Below are 25,826 nucleotides of genomic sequence, written 5' to 3' on the forward strand. Positions count from 1 at the left end.
ACTGGCTAATTAATGGGTAACTATGCTGCTATGATTCCCCTCCGCTTGCTTTTGCATTCCTTATACCAGTGTCTGTGCACCCCCAGTGTGTGTGCCTGGTGTCTCTCTGTCCCAGTATCTTTGTATAGTGTTTCATACGCATATCTTGTGGTCTTTTTTGCAGATGTAGGTTGTTGCAGGTGCAACTGTATTCATGGTAGTAGAATTGCCATTGGAGGAAGGTGCCATTAAACGGAAAGCACCACTGTGTGCACATCTAGTACCTGTGTCTATGGGTGGAAAGCACCAGTGGGTAGAAAAAGATGTGCCTGCTACAGGGGGTGCGAGGTGTCATTTCATGTATTTGTCAATCGGTGAAAGGTGCAGGCAAAGTACATCCGGCAATGTATTGAATGTGCCATTGGATGCCCCCCTCAACATCCCCCAGAGTTACCAACACAAATGGTGGGGAGTTACTAGGAATTAGAAGACAGATCCTAATGTTTCACTGAGAAATTAGGAATTAGCATGGGAATGGGAATTCTGGGACCAATTCCACTGGTAATTTCTCTTTCTCCTCTGGAGTTCCCCTAAGAGATTTGTAATTCTGGTGGGGCCAGTGGCTCAATTTTTCTGCCCCCAATGGAAGTAAAATGACATTTGTAATCAAAGCCTTAGTGAAAATCTAAAATGAGTTATCTTTAAATATCGTAAGGAAAGGAAGCAAATTAGATCCCATGCGAGGGTAAGGGCATATTGTTCCAGATTGTGGGTGCAAAAGTAAAAAACATTTCCCTACTATTTGTGGTCTGTGCACTAAGGAAATTGTCAACAAATTGTGGGGGAAGTAAACCTGGTGTTTCATTGTTAAACAGAGTGTTGCCTAACTGTAGAGCGAATGATAAATTGGTTAAGGGGCTTTGTAATTGATGCTTTTGGAAATCATGAGTAGTGAAGTGCTTTTAAAATCTTTGAGATATGGGCATATCTTTTTATGCTTACAAAAAGACTGGCTACCGCATTTAGACTTAAATGAAGTGGGCTTAGTTCAAAGATAGGTAGTCCTCAATAAATGGCATTACCATGATCTCGCCAAGAACCAATCATTCCCCGAACAGCTATGGGAGCCATAACCATACCCCATATGTTGAGACACCCAAAAATGTCAGAAAACCCAAATGTACTTCATACTGTTCTCCCAATAGAAAAAAGTTAAAGGGTTTTGTTACAGTATCTTCCGTGCTATTGCCTCTGGAGATGTTTGAAAATATTTATGAAATATTTCCAAATATAATTTTACGTGAATGAATAGGACCCGGTCAATATTTAACTACAGCAGAAAGGTCTTGGAATTTGCAACATGTCAGGAACACGAAAACGTTAATTCTAAGCTCTGTATCCATAACAGTAGGGCATTTATTACACCAGCAGGCTTCACTTCTGCAGAGCTTGTGAGGAGAAAAGATGCACAGGGGAACATGATGGGAGGCTTTGAATGCAGGAGTGTAAGACAGAAACAGCAATCATCTTATCCAAGATGGAGTTTTCATAAAAATGTGGCACAACTAAATTAAGTTAATAAACACTCTATACCTCTTATTAAACTTGTTTAAACTGTAAACACATTACCTCGGTAGTTGAATATTGGATCCAGCTTTAAATTATTAATATTTATGCCTATTTATTACCCAAAATGAAGATTTGAAAAAAACACTTTCACAAAGATATTAAGGGGCTGATTACGAGTTTGGTAGTGCGGGAGCAGACCGCAATGCTGGCGGCTCGCTCCCGCACTGCCAACCCCGTGGTCAGTTTTTCTCGTGTCTGGAGGGCTTTTTTTGGCAGTCCCACGGAGGTACCTCTGAAAATGGGCACCGCAATCGGAACACCAAAAAAAGTTGCTGCACAGCATGTACTGTAAAGTTCATGCTGTGCAGTATATGTCATGCATGCCCACAGGGGGGGCACATGTTGTGCTCCCTTGCATGCACCTTAGGGCCCAGAGGCACAATGGGGCCCTGTAGGGTCCCCTTTGCTTCCTCTGCACAACGGTTTTCATGGAGGAGGAACCCCCATGAAAACCGGGCAGAGAGGAAATTCGTAATGTGCTTGGCTGGACCGTAGCGTTCATGCCAAGCTCTACACCATCGCGCCACCACCAGTGAACAGCTGTTCCCTGGTGACATCAGCGCTGCAATGGCGGTACAACCGCTGTAATCATAATGGGGCAGTGGGAACGCCAGTGCAGTGGTGACTGGACCGTCACTGCTTTCCGCGAGTCTGGCGTTCCTCCGACTCATAATCAAGGCATAAGTGTGTTTCTTTAATGAGGACGGAGCAAATTTTGTAAAAGAAACAGGATGAAGTCACAGACAGCACCAGAGGAATTAAAGATAAAGAGGCACATGCATCAAACCATTTTGCGATCGCAAACAATGCAAAAATATTCGGTGGTTTGCGATCGCAAAATGGCCCTTTCCGATGCATGTACCTTTTTTTCAATTCGCAATTAAAGAAATCGCAATTTTTTGTGATTTCCTTCATTGTGAATGCCGTTAGGAAATCGTAAATTGTGATTTCATAAATGCAATGTATCATGCATTTGCAAAGTGCGTTTTCGCAATTTGGAATCGCAAATTAAAATCAACTTCAAGTTGATGGTAATTTGCAATTCCTTTGAAAAATGCAAAAAAATGCATTTTTCAAAGTGCATGGTGGTGCACACAGATGCCCTTCAAAATGCTTGCGCAATTTCCTAGTACCTATTTGGTACTCACATGTTGAGCAATGCAATTCCATTCATTCATATGGGCCTCTAGGCCCTTAGGAATTAATAAAAAGCCATGCCTTAATCACAATTTGCGAGTCGCAATTAAGGAATGTGTAGGAATCGCAATTTGTTTTGTGATTTCTACATGCATAAGGAATTGCGATTCCTTACTTTGATACATGTGACCCAAAGTCTTTAAACAGCAATACTTACAAAAGTGAACTGAAGAAGGACAAGAACCAATGTAAAGGAGGTACTTTTTCACAGCTCCTTAGAGCCAAGAGCATTCCGCCACCAGAGCATCACTTTTTATAGGACGCTCCAGTGGAGCACATCCCTTTTCCATATTACAAAGCGGCGTTAAGCCACTTTGCATGGCTTAATGATGCTTTGTAAATATCATTTCACACAGTATCTGTGTAAAAGGGGCGTGCAATGGGTATTCCTGTGGGCGTTCCACCGCAACATCCATTGCTTTTTTACACTGCCCCAGATTTACAAGGATGTATAAATCTGAGGTAGTGCCAAACTAAAGCCACTGAATGGCAGGTGTTAAATTGGAGAAATAATTGTATTTCTCCTCGTTTTTGCTCTTTCAATGCAGCACACATAGACAAAGCAAATCACCTTTAAGGTTGTTTATGTGTAGGAATGTGTCTCTTCCTGCACACAAACAATCATCCCTGAAACATGGATGGAGTTGCAGGGAATCTGTCCTGCAATGCAGGCACCCTTGCACCATGGGTATGGTTGTCTGAGTTGGTGCTAGGCAGATTGGTTTAGTGCAAGTGAAAATACAGGAGTGCACCGTATACTTGTAAATACAGCACATCCCTGCATGTTTTTAAATGAGGTTGCGCAGCTAAGTTGCTTGCAGTGACGCGCTGCGCAATTTCTTTGAAAATATATCCCCTGATTTCATAGAGTATGAATTGAAAAAATAATTATTTCTTAGAAACAGGAATTATTGCCTCACTCTCCCCAATTGTCACTGAATGTTTGCCAGTGCCTTGCTCGATTCAGCTCTCAGCCGTTCACAGAGATTCACGTTAATTGTCCTTGAGCTGAGCCTCTATACCTTCTCTAGAAGGCCTTCCCAAAACCCTTCTTCAAATTTATATAGATCCCATTTGTCACTGTTCCTTGATTGAAATCTAAAGTCACATAGTCAAATAAAGCTATTATACTTGGCTTGTGCGACCATCCCATGATGAAGCTTTAATGCTACTCTTCATTTATGTCAAGTCCTCTTAACCTGTTCCACCAACCTTTAATGTGACACGTTTCTATCTCCCACCATAGACGTGCATGCCTATAATTTACATTCTCCCTGATTCTATGTAAATGTCATACAGTAGCCTCTCTCCAGCCTTCTCCCATGAGCCTGACCAAAAGCGAGCAATTTAATTATTCATGCAGTATAGAGCTTATAGCAAAGCACTGCACAGAGTATACAATGGCAGCAAAAGGTGTTAAAAAAACTACACTGCAGACGAAGAGGGTGAAGATGATTAGAGAGGGAGATGGGGGGGGCGAAGTAGGGACAGAAACACAGACCTGGACAAGTAAGGGGGAAGGGGAGAGAGATGGGTGGACTACTCTGTCACACTAGCTTGTAGTAAGATACCGCCCTGGCATGGACGAGAGCGGTAACAGCAAGGTTGAGGGTCCTAGACCTGCCTACACGACACAGACACGTGACAACTAAGGCCGGATTAGGGTTGATACGCCCACTTTCTGTAGCATTGATGACCAGATGTGGTGACTTCATGTTTATTCTGTTTCTTGTTATAAAATACAAAATTAGACCTATACGAATTTGCACTCTGATTGCGAACCACTTGCATGCGAGAAGTTATAACGCCGCCGCACCTCCGGGTTGACGGCTCATGGGCTGTGTAATTGTAAACATACAAAGTACGAATGGTATGGTGGCGGCCGGCCCCGGAGGTTGTAGGCCTGAAGCTGTGTAACGTCTGCAATTGTACAATAAAGGTCTTTTTGAAAAAAAAAAAAAAACTACACTGCTCCATCAGCAATCATGAGTATACAATGAATTACATCATACCAAAAGATACTTTTTCAACAGTTTTGTGAATATTAAAACCTCTATAGCAGGAAAAGCGAAGGGGGGTTTGGTCAGTTTTGTTTCTATAGCAGTCCAAGTCAGCTCTGTCATGTTGCCTCAAGACTCCCCCACCTTCCAGGTGTTGCCATTATCTAGGGGGACAAGTACGCTATTGCTTTAAAATGTACAACGCAGTAGTTAGTCCTCCCGAAGTATGCAATATTAAATGGCTGGGTTTTTGTCTGAGAAACTTGTCCCAGAGTAAGCAGTTTTGTTTGAATGTTCTCATTGCAGGGGACTTAAATGTCTGCTTATATGGGGACCCTAGGTCTGGGGTGGTTAAAGATATGGGATGTGCAGGCGATACCGGTCTTCATATGGAACACACCCATCAGGGCTCTATAATTAACAACAAACTGAATGAGTTTGACTTGTTGTCTCCTATAACAACTTGCCCCCGGACAAAAAGGATGTTGTCCCCACTTTCACTGGGAGAGGTTGCGAGTCTTTTATTGATTTCTTTTTTGTTTCTACACCATTTTTTCTAATATTTTGGATTTTATTGTAAAGGAGAGCATGTACAGTGACCATAACCCGGTGTGTGTCTCTACTGGATGGCCTCGGGTAGAAAAACTTGCCAATAATAGAGCAAGGGGGGCACTGACAGCAGTGGACGGGGGGAGGAGATTGAAGTGGGTATAGATTATACCAGATTCGTTTTATGAGTCCCTGCTCACCCAGTGTTCCAAAGAGTTCACCATTTGCTCAGATAGGGCGGAAACACCTTCAAACATCCTAGAGGCTTTTGGAAGTATGTCAGGAGCCATAGCCAACCTATCGCGGGCTTCAGGCAGGCACCCCTCTTATAGAGGTCCGAGATAGTTTGATTTTAGTGCTCCTGCGCCTCCAGAAGATTGAAGGAAGATTTGAGTGCCACACCTAGAGATTCCCTGGCTGTCAAGAGGTACCTCAGACAATACAGGGTTGCCTTGGCAAAACGTAAATCAGCCCTGAAAGAGGGGGCCTGGTCAGACCTTGTAGAGGCCAGCATTTTTTTTAAAGAGTTTTATATAGCGCGAACTAGACCCGAGACATCGGGTATCAGAGCACTTTACATGAGCACCAGTTTCGTTACAGACGGACACATTCATTTTTGTTAGGCACGAGAAGATTAAGTGATTTACTCAGAATCCCAGGATGTTGAGCATCGTTGCCGAGACTCAAACTCGGTTCTCCAGCTTCGAGGTTGACAGCTCTAAACTCAAGGCTACATCCTCTCCCCAAGTTCTGGAGCAACATCAATAGCCTGTTTCTAGCAGTAGATAGAGCCAATTCACGGAACACCAACATTTCAGAGGATGATTGGATAAGTCATTTTGAGGGCATGTTCCAGTCTGAACCCTCTTCAAGAGTTATCATGGTTATCGGTGAGGGTAAATGTGGGGTCCTATTTACCGCACAGGAGGTTAGAACAGGTATAATGGTTCTAACAAAAAATAAGGCCCCAGGCCCTGATGGGATTCCACCAGACCTCTATATTTCTAACTTGGACATCTGGGTACCCATATCACTGAAACTATTAATGCTGCGGTCATATTTCGCCGCCAAGACACTTGGGCATTATCTACCATTGTCCCGGTTTTTAAAAAGGGAGATCGGGACAGCACTCATTGTTATAGGCCACTCTCCCTTTTGAACTTTGTTGTAAAGGTGGTGGACCGCATGGTCCTTGGTAGGCTCACTAGCTGGGTAGATGACAATAATATCCTGACCAAGGTCCAATATGGTTTTCGACCTGGTTTTTCAATGATGGACCAGAGTTTAAATTTGTACATGGTCTTCAATAACCACACAGACACCCATACTGGCACCATCTACTTAGCTTTCATTGATCTGTCATCTGCTTTTGATTGCGTTAACAGATCCAAGCTCTGGCAGTTAATGCTCTCTATTGGCATCGATCGAGACACCAAAGCTGTGTATACTATTCTAAGGATTTCAAACTATACCGTGAGTTTTGTATACAGAGAGGGGTCCGTCAAGGGTGTATCCTGGTCCCTTTTTTTAAATTTGTATTTATTAACTTGGAGGAGGCCCTTTTGAAATTAAATACTGACTCCCCTTAAGTGGGCAAGTGAAGTTTTCCTGTCCTTCTGTATGCTGATAATGCTGTCCTCATGGGGTGGACAGCAAGGGGTTTAAAATACTTTTTGAACTCCTGTGTACATTTCATGGAGCACTTGGACTTGCTGGTCAATAACAGCAAATCATTTATCATGCATGTGGGCCAGCGTCCAGCTTAGCCCTGCACTTTTTTGGTGGGGGCTACCTAGGTCCCGAAGACCGACGTCTGTTCATATCTAGGTGTGGTGTTGATGCAGCTCTGAATTGGTGCTCATTGACAAGTTGAAAGAAGAGGAAGTTTGCAAGGGCTATTGCGTTTGTCCTTAATTGTACTTCCAGACGAGGAAGTAGACCGATCGGGGCACTTTTGCAGCTTTACAAAGCGAATTGTATATCCAAGGTCACCTATGGGAGTGAGATTTGGGGTTATATCGAGAACGTCGTATTGCAATCTGTTGAAAACACGTTCTGAGATGGATTCTCTGCTTACCTCAGTGTATTCCATTGTTTATGGCCCACAAAGAACTTGGGATGACTTTCCTCTCAGATGTGCTGGCCTATCGTCCATTTTCATTATGGATGAAAATCTGGATGAAGAAGGAAGCCGACCTATGTAAAGAAATTATGAAGGATTGTCTTTCCTTGATTATTCTAACCGTATTTGCTGGTTAGTGTATATTAGAGAAAGTCTTTCCAGCATGGGAAGGGCTAACCCATTTGAGAATCCAGAGGGAATTTGTAGAAAGGATATGTGCTGGGTAAGAATTTCTTCAAAATGCGCACGTGGGTCAGGGAAACAGAGGAGTTGAAGAAGCCCAGTGTTCATAGGTATTCCCTGTTAAAGACAGTGCCGTTCACTGAGCCCTATAACTCTAATGGTTCAAAAGTACTCAAGACCGCTTTTTACTTACTCGATTTTATCTGGACCTCTTTCATTATCTCTTAGCTCATCCCCATGGTGCTTATAGAGGGCAGTGTCTCTTACCCTGTTGCTGCGACGGAAAGTCTCCACAGGATATGATTCACTTTTTAATGTTTTGTGGTTTTTATTGAAGTCCCAAGAAAGTCTTTTATTTTTCCGATTCTTATGAAAGTTCATTTTAGGCAGGTTAGACCAGCTTTTACCCTCTAACAACTGCTTTCAAGCAACTCAGTATTATAAAATCTTAGCTTTTTATGCACTGCAATTAAGCTTCGGTCCAACTGCGATTCGTTTTTTTAGGATAATCTGGGTTACTGTGGTAATGTGAAATTGCTTTTTATTATGGATCCATCAAAAGTGTTTGCTTTAACTCTGTATTATGTATTGTTTGTGTTAAATTATTTGATGGAGTCTTTTTTTAAGGTGTTGTTTGACTTTTATGGTTTTCTTGTAAAAACTGAATAAAGTTGTTGATGATGATGATAATCTAGACACCCATCCATTATAAAGAGAAAGTTAATGCCACTATTTAGTTGACAAAAGAACAAATATACAAAAATTGGATGAGCACAGAGAAGATAGCTACAAGGAGTGGACAGGGAAACCAGAGAACAGAGAAAAGGAGAGTGGACAAATTTACAACCAACAAAACTGAAATCTAAATTGCAAGTGCAGAGGAACCCCAGGAGGCTGAGAAAGAAAAGGAACAATGTGCACATAATAAGGAAATTTAAAGAACACACACACATTAATTTTACATGAATGAAGTGCGTCAGGGATATATTTGGCCAGCCAGACCTAAGTGGTGTAACAGTCGTTGAAACAAGACAGAACAAGTGATTGAACCAGTAGTTGTGTGTAAGAGAAAGAAATCAATGACCTAATTCTACATTAAATATACAGATTAAGGTGACAAGTTTTAAAAAAACAAATACACCACATTATCAAAATTAAGAGTAATCACAAAGCCCAGATTTTGAGCAGAGGGGGAGATAGAACATTAGGCGGAAGAGAAAAAAATAGGTAAAGAAGGAGGCGTGAGAGAAGACCAGGTAGAACGTGAGTCTCGTTTCTTTAGGATTATGTTTAAGAAAGTAGGACGAAATCCAAGCTAGAACTAGGAAAAGGAAGGGAAGGTAAAGAAAAGGGCAGTTATAGACCCTTTCATAGAAACTGAGAATGCGTGGTTCAGTAGATAAGAATGAAACAGGTCAAGAGCAGTACCAGTTGCAAAAAAATAATCCAAGGGAGTAGAGTAATGTACTCCATCAAATATTGCAGAGAGAGCTGTCGGTTTATCTCTGGATTTATCTCTGGTCATAAAGGTTAATACTTCAATCTCAGAAACAGTATGAAAGCATGTGAATGCTCAGTAAAAAAGGGGAAAGTGGAGTAGGAGAAGTAAAATTATGTGCTGCTAATATCTTCTTGCACTACTGGACATTTTTTAAGCTGAGCAGTATGTTTCTCCTTAAAGTCTGCTTTCTCAAAAAGCAAGTCCTTCAGGATAAAGATGATAAATACTTCTTGGGTGAATTACTTTGTGTTTTTATTACAGAGGAGAGCACAGGTCAGAAAGTGAAAATCATCCAGGCTGACTTCACAAAGGACAATATATATGCAGACATCAAAAACGGTCTTGAAGGACTGGAGATTGGGATCTTAGGTAAGGTGTTCACATCTTCTTAAAAACACACAAATTGTTTTTTATTTCATAGGTTGAAAAATGTCTTTTTGTTAAGCGTTGAAACAGGCAAGGGGGCTGTAGTTTCTCTTCTCAGTTGGGGGCATCTGTTCGTTTGTCTATCTGTCTTTGGGATGATAATGTGAAGTTTGCCTGAATATGGCTGGTTCCATAAGAGCTTTGGATGAGTTCCTTTACTTCAATGACTGGGCTGTACTGATTGACTACAGAAGGAACCTACCTTTGTGAGGACTGGCAGATATGGAGTAAAGAAACGCTGCTCCCTGAAGAGTGCCAGGAGTGAAAAAACAAAATGTCCCTAGAGGGAGTATTTCCAGTCTACTTTGAGTTTCGTTGGGATTTAAATTCAACACTATAAGTAATATGCAGAAGACACCATTTGCAATATAACCAATATAATTAAGTAAAACTCAGGTGTACTGTCAAGCACAATTTTTTCTTATTTTGTTTTCACAATTTTTTTATGTATGATACAGAGGTTAATAATCACATAAATAATATATATTCAAGTTAGATTTACAATTGACAATATTCATACAAAAACACTGTTGCCCCCCACATGATCAAATCAACAAATACAAATTAATTCTAAAAAAAAGATCACTGGGGAACAATATATCCTCCTTACAACATGTAGTTTTAAATAAACAGTTCAATTAGGTTTCTTCTTCTTTGCTCCAAGAATCTTATGGACATATAAATGAAATATCACTGTGACTGCTGTTAGAGAGTAGTAACCGTTGACGTTTCGGTCTCTCAAGGCCAAGAGGTTCACAAAACCATCATCAGGACACAGTGTAGAAATGCCCAATAAAGGACCATCACTTGAATGGTCTAATAAAAAGAATAACAATCAGTAAACATGAACAGTACACCAAAGAGCACCATGTGCACCACTTGCCCACAATGTGACACCTCTATACCAACAAACATGACAGCCACTCAATAAAAAGCCAGAAAGTGCCTCCTAATGACTATCCCAAAAGTGCAAGCTCTCTGTGCCCATCCGTCCTTACTTCCACGTGTATCACTACAACAGGTGAGTATACCAAAAACTACTCATGGATATATTAATTAACTCACATACAACTCAACCACCAGTCTGGAAATTCAAGGAAATGTATAAGATCTGGATTTTACAATCAAAAACAAATCAACAAAACACATAAGCACATTGCTATCTTACCTTACTTAATGTGAGCAAGTTCTTCCAGTGTGAGGTAATCTGTAGACATGAATCACATCCAACATCAATATTTGTTGCCCTGACATCATTTCCGCATATAACGTGGAATTGCAGAAAACTACATGAGGTTTTAGGGTCTGATTGCTAGGACATTGCAAGCGAAAACACAGGTATACACTGAGATATCAGTCAACCACTGCCTATTGGGGTTGCTTCCCACCCCCAGGTGCAGGGCCAAAATGTAACATGGATTAACTCTCCTGGGACTGATCCTGGCTAAAAGATTAGTGGCCATTTATTTGTTGCAGAATAGTGTCCAACAGTAGATAGGTGATTGCCAGATATGCTCAAATGAGGCCCAGCTGAAGAGTGATGACTGCGTCTGGTGTGCACAGACAAGAACACAGACTGTGACTTGGCGCTTTGGGGTTCTATGTTGGAGGACCTGTTGGACATGAATCTGAGGGAGGAGGACCCCACTGACATCAAACAGGTGGGGGTGTGGTACGTCCCTAGTAACAGACCGGACTGGTGGTGTAGTGACTGAGAAGATTTGAGTGTACCTTAAGTCTGAGACCTAAGGAGATGGAGGTATTGTATACAGGGAAAACCTTGAGGCCTACTTCCTGCCCCCAGTCTGCCCCCAGAATTTTCAAAATTGCCCTTTTTTTGGAGTTCTTGCTTCTTTCCCCCGTGGCCTGCACCTCCCCCGAGATTACAAATAAAAACATGTTTTAAGAAAAATCAATATATGTTGGCTTCCTAACAATATATATATGACACGCAAGAGGGAGCCTTCCATTAAGCGTCCTCAGCATCACAGACAACAGTGGCTACACTTTTTTGGTTCTCCGAGTTATCGGCAGCTGAGGACTGCCACCCGACCTACGAGGGAAGTGAAACTGCTGACAGTGACATTCCATCACTGAATGGAGAGACGAGGACACTGTGCTGTCGTCTCCAGTTATTTGCCTGCAGTGGGAAAGTGCGGCTGGAAGTAGGTGCACTTGAGGCAGCCTTCCTGACATCTGAACTTGCATAATCATCCCTGACCTTGCTCTCATGTGGCCCCTCACTCACCGTGAGTACTGTAATCCAGGCTTTCAGCATTACCCGCCCCGGACGATCATTGTGCTGCATTGTGAGTGATGCAGTTTTCCATCGTAATTTGCATGGGTGGTCCTCGAGCGAATTAGGGGTCAGGTGTGCTCACTTTATTAGAAAAAGAGGTGGGACTATTTAAAGGAATTGCTAGTAGTCCACTGCAAATTCAACATTTGGCATTTGAGAAAGGGATTGCCCCGAAACGCGTCATGCCACAGATTTGATTAAAGCTGCCTCATTGTGCTCCGCTGTGTCCCTCGTCTTTTCTTCAAAAAAGGAATATTTCTTTTGCATATATATATATATATATATATATATAAAACTCTAACCCACGTGCAAGCCAATTACACCACTTATTTTCGACATGCACTCATCCGCTTTCTTCAACTCGGGGCCTAATGAAAGATTGCAATCTCCATAACCCAGTCGGAAGACTGGGTTAAAAGTGTAGTGCACCGCTGAGGACACTGCTGCGGGCAAAGCATGTGAATCGTCTTTACGTGCTCTGTTATGCTCCAAACCATGCAGGTTTCAGCAGTCAAGACAAGATATTTTATGACAGTTCTAGATTACTCCATCAGTTATTATGTTAGGAGAGTGTACAAAACATGCCCCTCAACTTGCTGGTTAAGATCTTTCTTAATCGTATTGGCCATCCAAATCCACCTGTTCTCCTTCATTGAGAGCAAATGGTCAGCATGATATTTTCTCCTTGAGCACTTTACAACTTCCAGGATACACCATTTCATTGTGTTTGGAGCATGTGGCCCAGATGCATCAAGCTAAACACCACTTGCAAAGGGGCAGATTCTTAGAATCTGCCCCTTTGCGACCGGTATTTTTGCATTTGGGATGCAGCATTCCAAATGCAAAAATCGCAATTTAAGAAATCGCAAAATTGCGATTACTTAAATTGCTATTGCATTTAAGGAATCTCAAATTGAGATTCCTTAAATGCAATGCATTAAAGTAAAAAAATTAGCGATTTCGATAAACGGGGGCGCAAATTACCATGAAGTTGAACTTCATGATAATTTGCAAATACTAGGCCCATAGGCCCATAGGAATGAATGGGGAGGTATTCCTTAATTGCGACTCGCAATTTGCGACTCGCAATTAAGGAATTTTAAGAAATTGCTATTTTTTAAGCGAGTTCTTCATGTATGGAATTTAGCTTTTCCTTATTAACGAATCCTTATTTTTCGCTAATAAGGAATCGCAAAATGGATGCTTGATGCATCTGGGGGATAGTCTTGTAATCGTCAACAAGTGGAGCACTAGCACCATTGCAATGCATCCTGGATTGATGCTGGATGAATCTTTTTATAACTTCTTGTATAATTTTACCAATTAATTGTAATGCACATGGACATTCAATAGAGTAAATTGCATTATTTGACCCACAATTAAAAACTTGCTTCAGTTCCCATGTTCCTTTGTGTAATATGTAAGATTTTGTGACACTTGTGGTTGAGCATGCAGTGCAATTACTACATGCATAGTGTCCTACAAAAAGGGGTAACCAACCTGTCTTTTCAATTTATCGCCCTCTTAAAGGAGAACAAAGGTTTCTCTCATTGAGTATGTAATGGGTCCAGGAGGCGTCAATTTTTAAGAATGATCGTTTTAATCCCAATGGACTCCGTACAGAATGTGGTCACACAAAGTAGGCAAAACTGGTTCTATCTATCCTTCACTCTCAGTAAAGAGTGCCGATCATAACACATGCCTGTTCTAGAGAATTTTTTACCAACCTATATGGGTAAACTCTAGTAGCCAATTTGAATGCCAGTACCTTAGCCTCCTCAAAACAATCCTCTTTTCTGATGTAATTTGGTCTTCTGCATCGGAACTGCCCAAAAGTGAGATTGTCTCGATAGTTTCTCAGATGATGACTTGTATATTTTAGCAAGGTGTTACTTGCTGTAGGTTTGGTATAAAGAGTTATATTCAGGCTACCTGACTCATTGGTAATCTTTAGATCAAGAATGTTGATCCGATCAGTATTATATTCAAGGCTGAACTGTAGATTAACATTCTGACTATTCAACCACTCATGAAACTGAAGCAGTTTGGCGGATGATCCCTGCCATATTAACAAGATGTAATCTATATAGGGTAGCCACTTTTTGATGTTATTTTATATGAATTAGTTATATTAAAGATATTCCTCTCTTCAAAGGGAGCAACATACAGATTACCTGTGTCTGGGGCAAATATTGCACTAATCGCAACTCCTTTTATTTGGGCATAAAAATCACCATTAAAACGGAAGTCATTTTGGGGCATATTACCAAGGGCCTTATCGCCGGTTTAGCGGGAATTTTTCCCGCTAAAGTGGCGATAATTTTATCGCCCTATTACCTAGCTGTCGCTAACACCAGTTAGCATCAGCTAGTAGGAGATAGCGATCATCTTGGAGCCCACTTTGCATGTCAGCGGTATTTATCGCTAATGACATGCAAAGTGGGCGTGCCAAGATGTTAGCGACGCTATCTCCTATTACCTACAAAGGAGTACTTTTGGAAATATTTGCGCTAAGCGCGAATATCTCCAAAAGCTAACGCCTGCCCAGAGCAGTTCTTAGCCATGTTATCCAATGGTAGGTGGATAACATGGCTAAGAGCATTAGCTCGGAAATGCATGAATATCTCGGACTTTTCAGTGATATTCATGCATTACGGCCGATTTTTATCGCTTTTGAGATAAACCTTGATAATAGCAAGGTTTATCTGCGATAAAAATCGGCGGAGCTCGGCGATAATAATATTGCCACTAACCGTGTTAAGCGATAAATATCGCTTAATCTTGGTAATATGCCCCTTTATTCCAAAGCAATCCTTGTACACTCCGAGTTAAAACGAGTAGGTATTTTCTTTGTGGCTTAGGTCTAGTTTCAAGGATATCTCATGTGACTTCCAGCGCTTCAGATTGTAAAATATCTGTGTATAGACTTTTGATGTCCATCATCACAAGAATATTACAATCCACATCAAAAGTCTCCCCTTCAATTTGTGTGCTTACTGATAGGCTATCTCTAGTGTAAGATCTAGTCACAGGGACATATGGTTTTATAAAAATCTACATGTTCTGCCAGCGGTTTTAGAATGGATTGGCACCCTGCAGCACTCTCTGGTTGCTTTTTGTCATTTTTATGTATTTTAGGTAGTGTATAAAATACTGTTTTAGTGTAGTCCTCTTTGTTCAGATAATCAAATTCCTTTTTGCTTAACCACATTGCGATCAAACCTGCAGTGGCTAGTGTTGAAATTTGATTTTTGATTGTTAAAGTCGTATCTCTTGCTAATTGTTTGTAATGCAAAGGGTTCTGTAATTGCCTCAAAACCTCATTATCATAGTCAAGCTTATCTTGAACTATGATCCCTCCATCCTTATCCGTGATTCTTATTACAATGTTCCTACATTTAGTTAGAGTAGGTAAAGCTTCACTTTGGGATTTTGTCTGATTGTAATTCCTATATTTTAGTTGGTTGATCAACAATTTTGCTTGTGTTAATACCACATTTTTAAAAGTTAAAATCTCTGTTGGCATAGGATTTGAGGATTGCTAAAAGGTTGATGGAGAGTGTAAACTTATGATGTCATGTGTACTGCTGTCAGGTGTATTAGTGAAAATATATTTCAATCTTAAAGTCATGAAAAACTGAAAGAACTCAATATTAGTGGTAAAAGGATCATTCCGAAAGGTTAATACAAACAAGACCAGCGCTCAACACCTCCAGTTTTGTAGAACTTAATTGATCTGATAAGTAAAAAATCAGAACTACTTCCAATGTATTATTATTATTAAATGAATCTACCACTCGTAATATTGGTTCCTGGTCTGGTAGTAGACTGGTGTGTACTGATTCCTGAACCATCATCATTTGAGATTTCTCCCTTGGCCCCATTGGGGTATTTGACCTTGAGGTTGACAACTCCAAACCAGAACCCAGATTACTCCCGCATTGATTGGAATTGTCACTATCTGAATCTGATGTAGTATCAGCAAATGTGATGTTTTTCTTTTAGAACCCATCCGGATTAGTACAGCCTTGCTGATAAAACTATTTTCTTAGATAAGGGTAGGTTAGGTCCTTGTTGTACTTTCTAGTATTTTTCTGGAGTTTATAGGTTTTCTTTAGAATACTATTCTGTTTGAATTTTGTGATAGGAGCCTCTAATTTCTTCAAACAGTCCTTCGCATTAATAACACTTTGAGTCTCCATACATTTCTTTTCCATTTCAGCTATTTCTTTCTTGATCTTCTCTATATGTCTCAGTGCTACCTCGATGCTTAGGACCATCCAGCTATGTGAACACTTATGTGATACAAAACTAACACCTGTTTTGAAATCTTCATCATCTACAAAATGATGGGTACATTCCATACCCGGAGGCCTATATGGATAAATTTGCATTGAGACAGTCTGTAAGGAATTTAACATGTTATTTAGTCCTTACTAGTTTTTTATGTAGTCTTATCAAGTTAGCTATTATTGTGTTTTGCTGAACATGGGTTATCGAGGTTCTTTGTTGTCTAAGTAGAGATGGATCACCCTCTATCTTTGCAATATATTCATCAGTATAAATCAGTGTTTCCTGTTCTGTTCTCTAAGCTAATACTGTCTAAACCACAAACAATTACTATACCTAAAACAAAAACAGCTAACACACAAATATTTTCAAAAACCTATATCACAAATAACAAATACAAAAATGAAAGCAATTCAACAGTAAGCCACTTCATCTAGCAAGGGCCCTTGCAGACCAATGTATGCGGAAACTATATTTAACCACACTAGCTCAACCCAATATGCCCCCAGTATACTGGGTAATTAAGTCAAAAAACAAAATGTCCCTGAGAGGGACTATTTCCAGTAACCTTTGCCTTTCATTTGTCTTTAAATACAACATTATATTTAATATGCAGAATACACTATTTACAGTATATCCAATATAATGAAATAAAACTCAGGTGTACTGGTCAAACACCGGTTTTCCTTTTTTTTTCACAATTTTTCTATTTATCGTTCAAAGATTAATATTCACATAAACATTATATGTTCATGGTTAGTTTTACAATTGGCAATATTCATACAACAGTGTTGCACCCCACATGAATCAATAAATACAGGTTAATTCTAAAAAAGATAATTGGGGAACAATATATCCTCCCAACCACACGTAGTCTCAAATACATAGTGAGCACACATCTGCCTCTGTGAGCAGTAGCAGGTGGGCATGCACAAGCTTCATTCCATGACGATGCCAGATGTGGTGCCACTCATTTCTATCCTGAAAGTCTGATTGTTGTGTATACATAATTGGAGAATGATCGATAGAGGAGGAGATCAACATGGCTCCAAGTGATGGCCTGGGGGCATTGTAGAGCACTGAGGTCAAAGGGTCTGGCAACTGAGGGTATTGTAGAGATTTGAGCGTATTCATGAACCACCGGAGGAGACGGAACAAGGTAATGGAACTAGATGGGCAGCCGGGTCAGGAAAGTTTATACATTGATAAGATGGTGTTATGCAGGGTGGCTGTACCAATACAAAAGGCAATTGACTATATGTTTCAATTAAATAAATAAAAACGTTTTAAAAAAAAGACAAAGCTTCAAGTGCAAGTGCCAAAGCAAGCCAACAAGCACTAGAAGCTCACCAAGGGCACAAACACTATGGCCAGAGGAGTATGGGCACAAAATTAGTGGACAACCTCAATAGCGGCCAAAAAGAGCCATTAATAGAGCCATGAAAGCCAAAGGCAACAGCACTAACTCACAGCAATACAGGGAAAGAGACAGATGGGACTAAAAGAAAGTAGCACAAAGACCCTCCAGCACAGCAGGCACTAAACAGCTCAAGCAAAAACGAGATCCCATGGAAGAGAATATCGCCAAACCTGACCATAGGGGAAGAGGCATGAACGATAATGCCAAACCAGAAGGCTGAGATCGTGAGAGGGGACAGAGGCTCCCAAAACAGACCCAACCCCAAGCACACTTGATTTCTCCAGCAGGCACTAACAAGTCAGCAGATCAATTTCCAAAAGATACAATGACTAAACCCAACACAGAGGAGCAGGCACAGCAGGGTAAAAAAAGAGCAAGAAAGCTTAAGGGAATGTATACCATACACAAAGGCAAGGACCAGGTATGCCATTGAAGGAAACAAGCCCAGAAGACGAAATACATGCATGCCATTCACCGAAGCACGCCACCCCATACTAGAGCACAGATAAGGCTAGGCAAATGCAGGACATCAAGAATACAAGCATACTGGCACAGGAAACACTGGGGAACGTGAAGCAAGATAACAAACAGCCAAGTGCAGATGTCCCTGTCCAAGGCCCACATGAAGCACTGGGCAAACTGTGAGCCAAAAGTGACAGTTTGGAAAAGTTAAAGTCCCCAACAAGAAGGCATGCAAGAGCAGGCAAAGCAGGGCCAGCAAATGTCAAGCTTCCATTCCAACAAGAAGCACAGAGAGCGATAGTAATAGAATCCAGAATGAACAGGTCCAAAGTTAAATTGCAGAGTAACCAGATGAAGCACTTCTTGAGCATCCAACAACCTACGCTCATGTTCCAACATGCCATCATCACCATGGAACCCCAAAGGAGCCACGAAAGGTAAAGAAATTAAACGCGTATAGTGAAGGAGCAGAGTAAGCTGCCTTTTGCAGGACGGACCAAGCAGGCGCCACAGTACTGTAATCAACAAAGACGGTGCATACACCACATGCAGAGCAGGGTCAAGACTGATTTGCATATAACTGGGTCCAAACTGGAATGGCAAGGTGAGCAAAAAACTATGGATTTAGGCCCAGAGCTCTGTACTGGGGTGAATGTTTGACAATGTTCAGCATTTCGTCCATCACCTTTTTGTGTCATTATACTCGCCCTTAGTGGGAAAGGTATTCCCAGACATGGGTCCCGTGCTCAGTATGCCATTGGATTCAAGCTAGCCTGGCTGGTGAGGGGGTGATACCCTGAACCCGGTCACAGAGTGCTTGTTTCCTGTCAAGGGAGGGTCTGGCAGTTCAGGCTGGACTGTTCTCATGGGGAGCAAGGTCAAGACTGATTTGCATATGACTGGGTCCAAACTAGAATGGCATGGTTAGCAAAACAATGATGGATTTAGGCCCAAACACTGTACTTTGGGTGAATGTTTGACAATGTTCAGCATTCCGTCCATCATCTTTTTTTGTTGCTATAGTCACCCTAAGCGGTAAGGGTATGCCCAGATATGGGAACCATGCTTACTATGGCATTGGATTAAAGCTAGCCTGGGTGATGAGGGCTGATATCCCAAAACCAGTTCCAGTATACATGTTTCCAGTCCAGGGAGGACCTGGTCTGGCAGTTTGGGCTGGACTGTTCCTATGGGGAGCTGGGTCAAGACTTATTTGCATATGGATGGATCCAAACTGGAATGGCATGGTGAGCAAAACAACTATAGATTTAGGCCCGAGTCTCCGTACTGCAAGTGAATGTTTGACAGTGTTAGGCATTCCTTCCATCATCTTTTTGTGTTGCTGTAGTTACCCTAAATGGGAAGGGTATGTCCAGGCATGGGTCCCGTGCTCACTATGCCATTGGATTAAAGTTAGCCTGGCTGATGAAGGGTGAATCCTCGAACCTGGGCTCAGAATGCTTGTTGCTGGTCTAGGGAGGACCTGGACTGGCAGTTCAGGGTGGACTGTTCCCATGGGGAGCAAGGTCAATACTGATTTGCATGTGGTTGAGTCCAAACTGGAATGGATTGAATGGCATGGGGAGCAAAAAAACGATGGATTTAGACCCAGATCTCTGTACTGGGAGTGAATGTTTCGTCCATCATCTCTTTGTGTTTCTGTAGTCGCCTTAAATGGGAAGGGTATTCCCAGACATGCGTCCCGTTCTCACTGTGCCATTGAATTCAAGCTAGCCTGGCTGATAAGGGATGATACACATAGGCCAGTCCCAGGATGCTTGTGCCCAGTCCAGAGAGGATCTGATCTGACAGTTCAGGCTGGTCTGTTCCCATGGGGAGCAGGTTCAATACTGATTTGCATGTGGTTGAGTCCAAACTGGAATGGCTTGAATGGCATGGTGAGCAAAAAAAATATGGATGTAGGCCCATATCGCTGTACTGAGGTGAATGTTTGACAATGTTCAGCATTCTGTCCATCATCTTTTTGTCTTGCCAACACCACTATCCCAGCATACTATTGGAACAGGGGATACACCACAAAGAGCACAAACTGCAGAACGGAGGTTTAAAAGATTTCCAACATACAAAGTGTGGATACAACAAAGCTGCAAGAGGTAAAAGTTCACAACAAGACACCCCATTGTATTCCATGCACCCAGAAGGAACAGTAGGAGGAGGGTGATAATGATCTAAACTCCAAGACCAGAAGGGAACAAGGCCCAATGCAAAAGGGAAGCAAACACCCAACAGACAAAGGATGCAAGTGGCTAAAACCAAGAACGTAAGCCACCATCTTCAGGTACTCAGAGTGCAAAGAGAGAGACCAGGCATAAAACCCACAGCAACTACCCAGATGGAGCCTAGTGGGACAGTTATGGTTACTCAAGAAGGCCACAATACCCCAAGTGTTGACACAAGGGTAGGGAATACCTCAAAGCAAAAAGCGTGCCAATGCCAAAGGGAACAGGAAGTCAGCCATCCCACCAGGAAGTGAGAAGAGTTCTGCCCCAAAAGAACAAGTGTGCCTCATCCCCAGATAAAATCAGTAATTTAACTACCATATTACTTTTCTACCTAATAGTGTACAGCCTGCGTCCAGTTAGTGGGTGCAAGTATTTACAAAACGTATGTGCTCCTAATGCATCATAGATGTGTAGCGGTAATAAATATATTGTCAATCTTTTTATTGAAGAATAGCTTGGCTGTGTGTGGCGGAGATAGTTGGCAATAGGGCCTGACCTATGGCCAGGCATTGTGGTCAACCCAACTGTAGCTAGCCAACCTCCCAGCAGGCAGAAAACCCCATGCTGCAAAGGCCCTTTGGTTGTGCGTGACAAGGGGTTAGTCTTCCAGCTAGGCACTGTTTCCAACTCCCTGCGGATAGTCTATCCCATGCTGCACACAGCCTTTGGCCATGTACAGCAGGGGTTGGCCACAGGGCTTGGCCTGTTTGCCAGGCCCTGTGGGCAAACCCCTAGCAGGATGCCAACCACAAACTGTGTATAGCCTTTGGCATGGGCTGCGTAGGTTTGGCCTTCGGTCCCTGGGACCCAATCCCCTGGGGTCAAGATATATATACTAAGAGAAAAAGGCTTGCAGCAAACTACCTAACCCTTATTTAGCCAAGAGGAATCTATCCCCTGTAGCCAGTTCCAATAAAAAGTCGGGGAGGGGGCTGCAAGCCTCCTTCACTTAATATATATGTCTTGGCACCAGGGGATTGGGTATGTAACCCTTCCTCAAGTCTTATTAGGTCCTGGGGACCACATCCCCATTGGCTAAGTAATTAATAAGGGGAGGGGGCAAGCGGCCCTCCTCTCTGAGCCTTTTTGGGCCCCAGGGACCCTATTCCCCCGGGCCAAATTATTTTTTAAAAAGGAAGGGGGCATGCAAACCCCCTCCCCGAGCCTTATATGGCCCGAGGACCCGATCCTCTGGAGCTGAGTAATTAATAAAGGGTGGGGGCATGTGCCCCCTCAAGCTGAATTTGGCCCAGGGATCCCATTCTCTGGGGCTGAATTTGAAATAAAAGAGCTATCCAACTAGAGTACTTTCTACCTCGTTGGGTGAATGTCTAGTGCATACCCTACACTACAGCTGCATAAACGACCATTGACCATGTGTACATGTATTTTGACAGTGATTGTTCCTTGAGCGTCTTCATACAGAAATCAGTGACAAAATTAATCCTCGTATAGAGAATTTGACAAAACTACAAGCAAAGAGTGGAATCTCCATCAAACAAGGGTACTGCTGCTTAATTATTTGGAGTAAGAGCTTTTTTGTTTGGTAGAGATGTGCTCATATTCCTTTGCATCAAGAATGCGCCATCAAAATCGTCGGGAATGCGCTCCAGTCACCTTGGTAAGTTGAGTGGTCCATCAGCCTGGAAAATGGCGGGAACACCGTTGCATACTACTAATGTAAAAGGGCCAGGGCCAAACAGGCCAAACATATAATCAGAATCGGCGGGAGATGCTCTCAGGTCACTTTGGGAAGCTGAGCTGTCCATCAGCATGGAAAATGGCAGGAAGAAATTGCATACTACAAACGTGGAAGGGACGGGGCAAAGCGGACGGAGCTTGGCAGTGATTTGGCACCTTGCATACTCAGTAGCAATTAAAAGGGAGAACCATGGACTCTTCTCTCAGACAGGAGAAGACAAGAAAGAACCCACTCATTTTGGATAGTCACTACCGAAGAGATTGCGCTCTAATAAATCAACGATGCACTCACCTCCAAAAAGGATTTCAGTTTATTTTTCAAAATGCAATTGTAGAGAAAACAGACTGTCCATCAGCCTGGAAAATGACGGGAACACCGTTGCTTGCTACTAACGCAGAAGGGGCTGGTCAAAATGGGTGAATCCTGAAGGTAATTTGACGCCTTTACATATTCAGCATATTTAAAAGGGGAAACTATGACTCTGCCCTTGGTAGAGATTGCACTCCAATAAACCAACGATGCATTCACCTCCATCAAGGATTTCAGATCGCTTTTCAATGTGCAATTGTAAAAAAAAATGCACTGTGCATCAGCCTGGAAAACGGTGGAAAAACTGTTGCATACTAGTAACTGGAAGGGGCGGGACTAATGGGCAGAACTTGGAGGTGATTTGTGGTCTTTGCATACTCAGCAGCAACTAAGAGGGAGAACCATGGGCTCTGCTCTCAGATGAGGAGACAACAAGAATGAACCCACTCTTGGACAGTCACTTCAGAAACAATCAATCAGTAATCTTATAAAGCGCGACTACTCACCTGGGAGAGTCTCAAGGCGCTGGGTGGGGGAGGGGTTCTGCGCTTCAGTCAAAGAGTTAGGTCTTGAGGTCCTTCCTGAATTACGGCAGTGATGGTGATTATCTGTGATGCAGAGGCAAGGAGTTCCAGCTCTTCGCAGTGAGGTAGGAGAAGGATCTTCCTCCAATCGTGGTCTTACGGATCATTGTATGGTGGCCAGGACCAGTTGGTTGGAGTGGAGATGTCTGTTGGGAGTGTAGAAGGAGAGCCGGTGGTTGAGGTATGCAAGTCCTGCGTTGTTGAGGGCTTTGTAGGCATGTGTGAGAAGCTTGAAGGTGATTCTCTTGTTTTGAAGGTAGCCAGTAAACGTCTCTCAGGAGGCCGGTGAAGTGGTTGCAGCATGTGATGTTCAGGATGAGTCTGGCGGAGGTGTTCTGGACGGTCTGCAGGTTTTTTTAGTTTCAGGGTGGTGCTGGCGTAGAGTGCATTTCCATAGCCGAGTCTGCTGCTGACTAGCACATGGGTGACCGTTTTCCTGGATTGTATGGGGATCCACTTTAAGATCTTACAAAGGAGGTGGAGCATGTGGAAGCAGGAGGATGAAACGGCATTGATTTGGTGGTTCATTGAGAGCAAGGAGTCCAGAATAATGCCTAGGTTTCATGTTTTGTCCGTGGACGTGGGGGAGATTCTGAGCATTGCAGGCCACCTAGAGTCATCCGGAGCCCAGGATAGGGACGTCGGCCTTGTCTGAGTTAAGCTTGAGGCAGCTGCCCTTCATCCAGGTGGTGACTGCCTTCATCCCATTGTGGAAGTTGCTCTTAGCAGCTGTGTGTTCATCTGTGAGGGAGAGAATCAACTTGATGTTGTCGGCATCACCTATTGTGCCATTCCCTAGTAAAGTGGTACGTGTATGTTGGGGCCTGTAATTGAATGCTACTAGGGTCCTGCAGCACTGATTATGCCACACACTTAAGTAACCCTTTAAACATGTCTCGGGCCTGCCACTCCAGCCTCTGGGTGCACAGTTTTAAACTGCCAATTCGACCTGCCAAAATAAACCTTTTGCCAGGTCCAAACCTTCCTTTTTAATACATATAAGTTACCCCTGGGGAAGGCCCTGGACAGCCCAGAGTGCTGGGTGTGGTAACTTTAAAATGTTGGACATGTATTTTTAGGTTTTACTTGTCCTGATAGTGAAAAACTCTTCAATTCATTTTTCACTGCTACAAGGCATGTCTCCCTATATGATGAAATTGAGGTTACCTTATGTCATTTATTTCCACTCTACAGTAGAAACTGCACCTTTGTAGACAGCGTAACAGTTGGGATGGTGCCAGACTGATTCCATGCACCTCCTCAAGATATGTTGTCCTATAGGCCAGCTAGCTCACAGTGCCACCATAAGCCTCCCCAACCCTAGGCGGGTAGCAAATGATTCTCACAACTGCTGAACATGACAACTCTGATCCTCCAGATCTAGAACCGTTTTGCTCAGTCACTCATGCTCTCTTCCTCTCAAAGAAAGATACATGTAATACACAGTGGGGCATTTTAAATATTTAATGAACCAACGTGATGATTGTATAAAATATATTTGCTGCAATGATCAATAGATTGAAGCTAATAAAAGCTATTATAAGTCTTAGGACAGAGAACAGAATGAAAAGTTCCACCAACGTGCTAAAATGTATATATGCAAGAATTTAAAATAATATAGAAATCTGTTGTACTGCTAGTATGCATCCCCTAACCTAAATGGGTAGGACGGGTGTACGTGTTCTGCCAATAATCCCTGAACTGGATGATCAAATCACAGTTACCTGAAGGGAAAGAATGTAGGTCCCTGACCTGGTCTCGAGCTGGACATCCCGCTTAAAGATATCAGCAGGCTGCTTGGTCCAGGTATCAGAATGTAGAGACCTTGCAAACGACAGCAAAGTGCTTCTCTGCCAACACATGGAAACAGATGTTTATTTAAAACAAAAGGCATCCTTGCCTTGGGCCAAGATCTTGGTCAGGCTGCCATTGTTTATGTGTAATAGATAGCTCTGTTGCCATATGTATAAAACAAATAATCGTATTTGCAGAATGTATGTATTAGCCTTGTACATGATCTGTCAAGGTATCATGATAGTGTTCTTGTGAAGTTAGTTTGTAAGCAAGTATACTACCCTAGAAACTAATTCTGACTGTCACGGTTGCAAATTTGTGACAAACGTCATTGGACCTGATTCACAAAGAGTCCCCGCAGTCATGGGGGAGTCTCTGCACTCGGGCTGAATCTCCATAATGAGAATTCTGCTTGCTGAGACACCCCCACAACTGCGAGGCCTCCGCAATGAATTTGGGGCCCCTTTGTGAATCAGGCCCTTAGTGTGAGAGTGAAAGCAACTTTAGGAAGAAACCTCTGTACATGTAAGAATGGCAGTGTATCCCTCTAGGCCTTACTGGGACACATGACACTTATTACATTTAATAAGCTGTAATTTCCAAATGAGAACAGGTAATCAGTTCATGTTTGGTGTCTTTGGAATTGTAATGAATAATTTCTATCTTATTGGACAGTTGGTTTCTGAAATATAGTTTTGAAAATGGCACTTTTAGAAATTGGCATTTTCCTCCCTTGGCCATTTGGTGCATGCAGCCTGTCTCTGGGTCACAAGACTGGGTGAAATTGACAGTTGGGCTTTGTGTATTCCTTCTAGACAACCGCATAGAATAGAGAGCTTATGTGTACCTGGATGGGCCATCGCAGGCATGATGGGAGGGAGGAGCTGGGCACAGCCATAATTACACTTGAAAAGGCTGTGTTCTGCCTCCAAACAAAGGGCTGAATAACCCCTACAGCCAGGCGAAAGCCAGGACAAGAAAGGCAGGAAGCTGTGGACTTCAAGGGGAACCTCTAGTATATTCTCCCACTTCAAAGGAAGAAATAAGCATAAATATTGGACCTCAAACATAAACTCTTCAGTATGCTTCTGGACCCATGTGGAAAATCTGCTGTGCTGTTGAAAGAACTGCCACTCT

The 25,826-nt window shown here is 42.4% G+C and overlaps 1 protein-coding gene across 4 annotated transcripts in view; it reads left to right on the top strand.

Annotated features, from left to right (window-relative positions):
- The window catches only part of HSD17B3 (hydroxysteroid 17-beta dehydrogenase 3), a 910,057-nt gene that overhangs the window by 544,701 nt on the left and 339,530 nt on the right, over window positions 1–25,826 (top strand). For all 4 annotated transcript variants that reach the window (XM_078675687.1, XM_078675688.1, XM_078675690.1 and 1 more), the window contains exon 4: window positions 9,422–9,529. In XM_078675687.1, coding sequence (XP_078531813.1) covers window positions 9,422–9,529 — 108 coding nt within the window. The remainder of the gene's footprint in view (window positions 1–9,421; window positions 9,530–25,826) is intronic.

The sequence above is a fragment of the Lissotriton helveticus genome, chromosome 2_1 (assembly GCF_964261635.1).
Source record: "Lissotriton helveticus chromosome 2_1, aLisHel1.1, whole genome shotgun sequence".
NCBI lineage: Eukaryota > Metazoa > Chordata > Amphibia > Caudata > Salamandridae > Lissotriton > Lissotriton helveticus.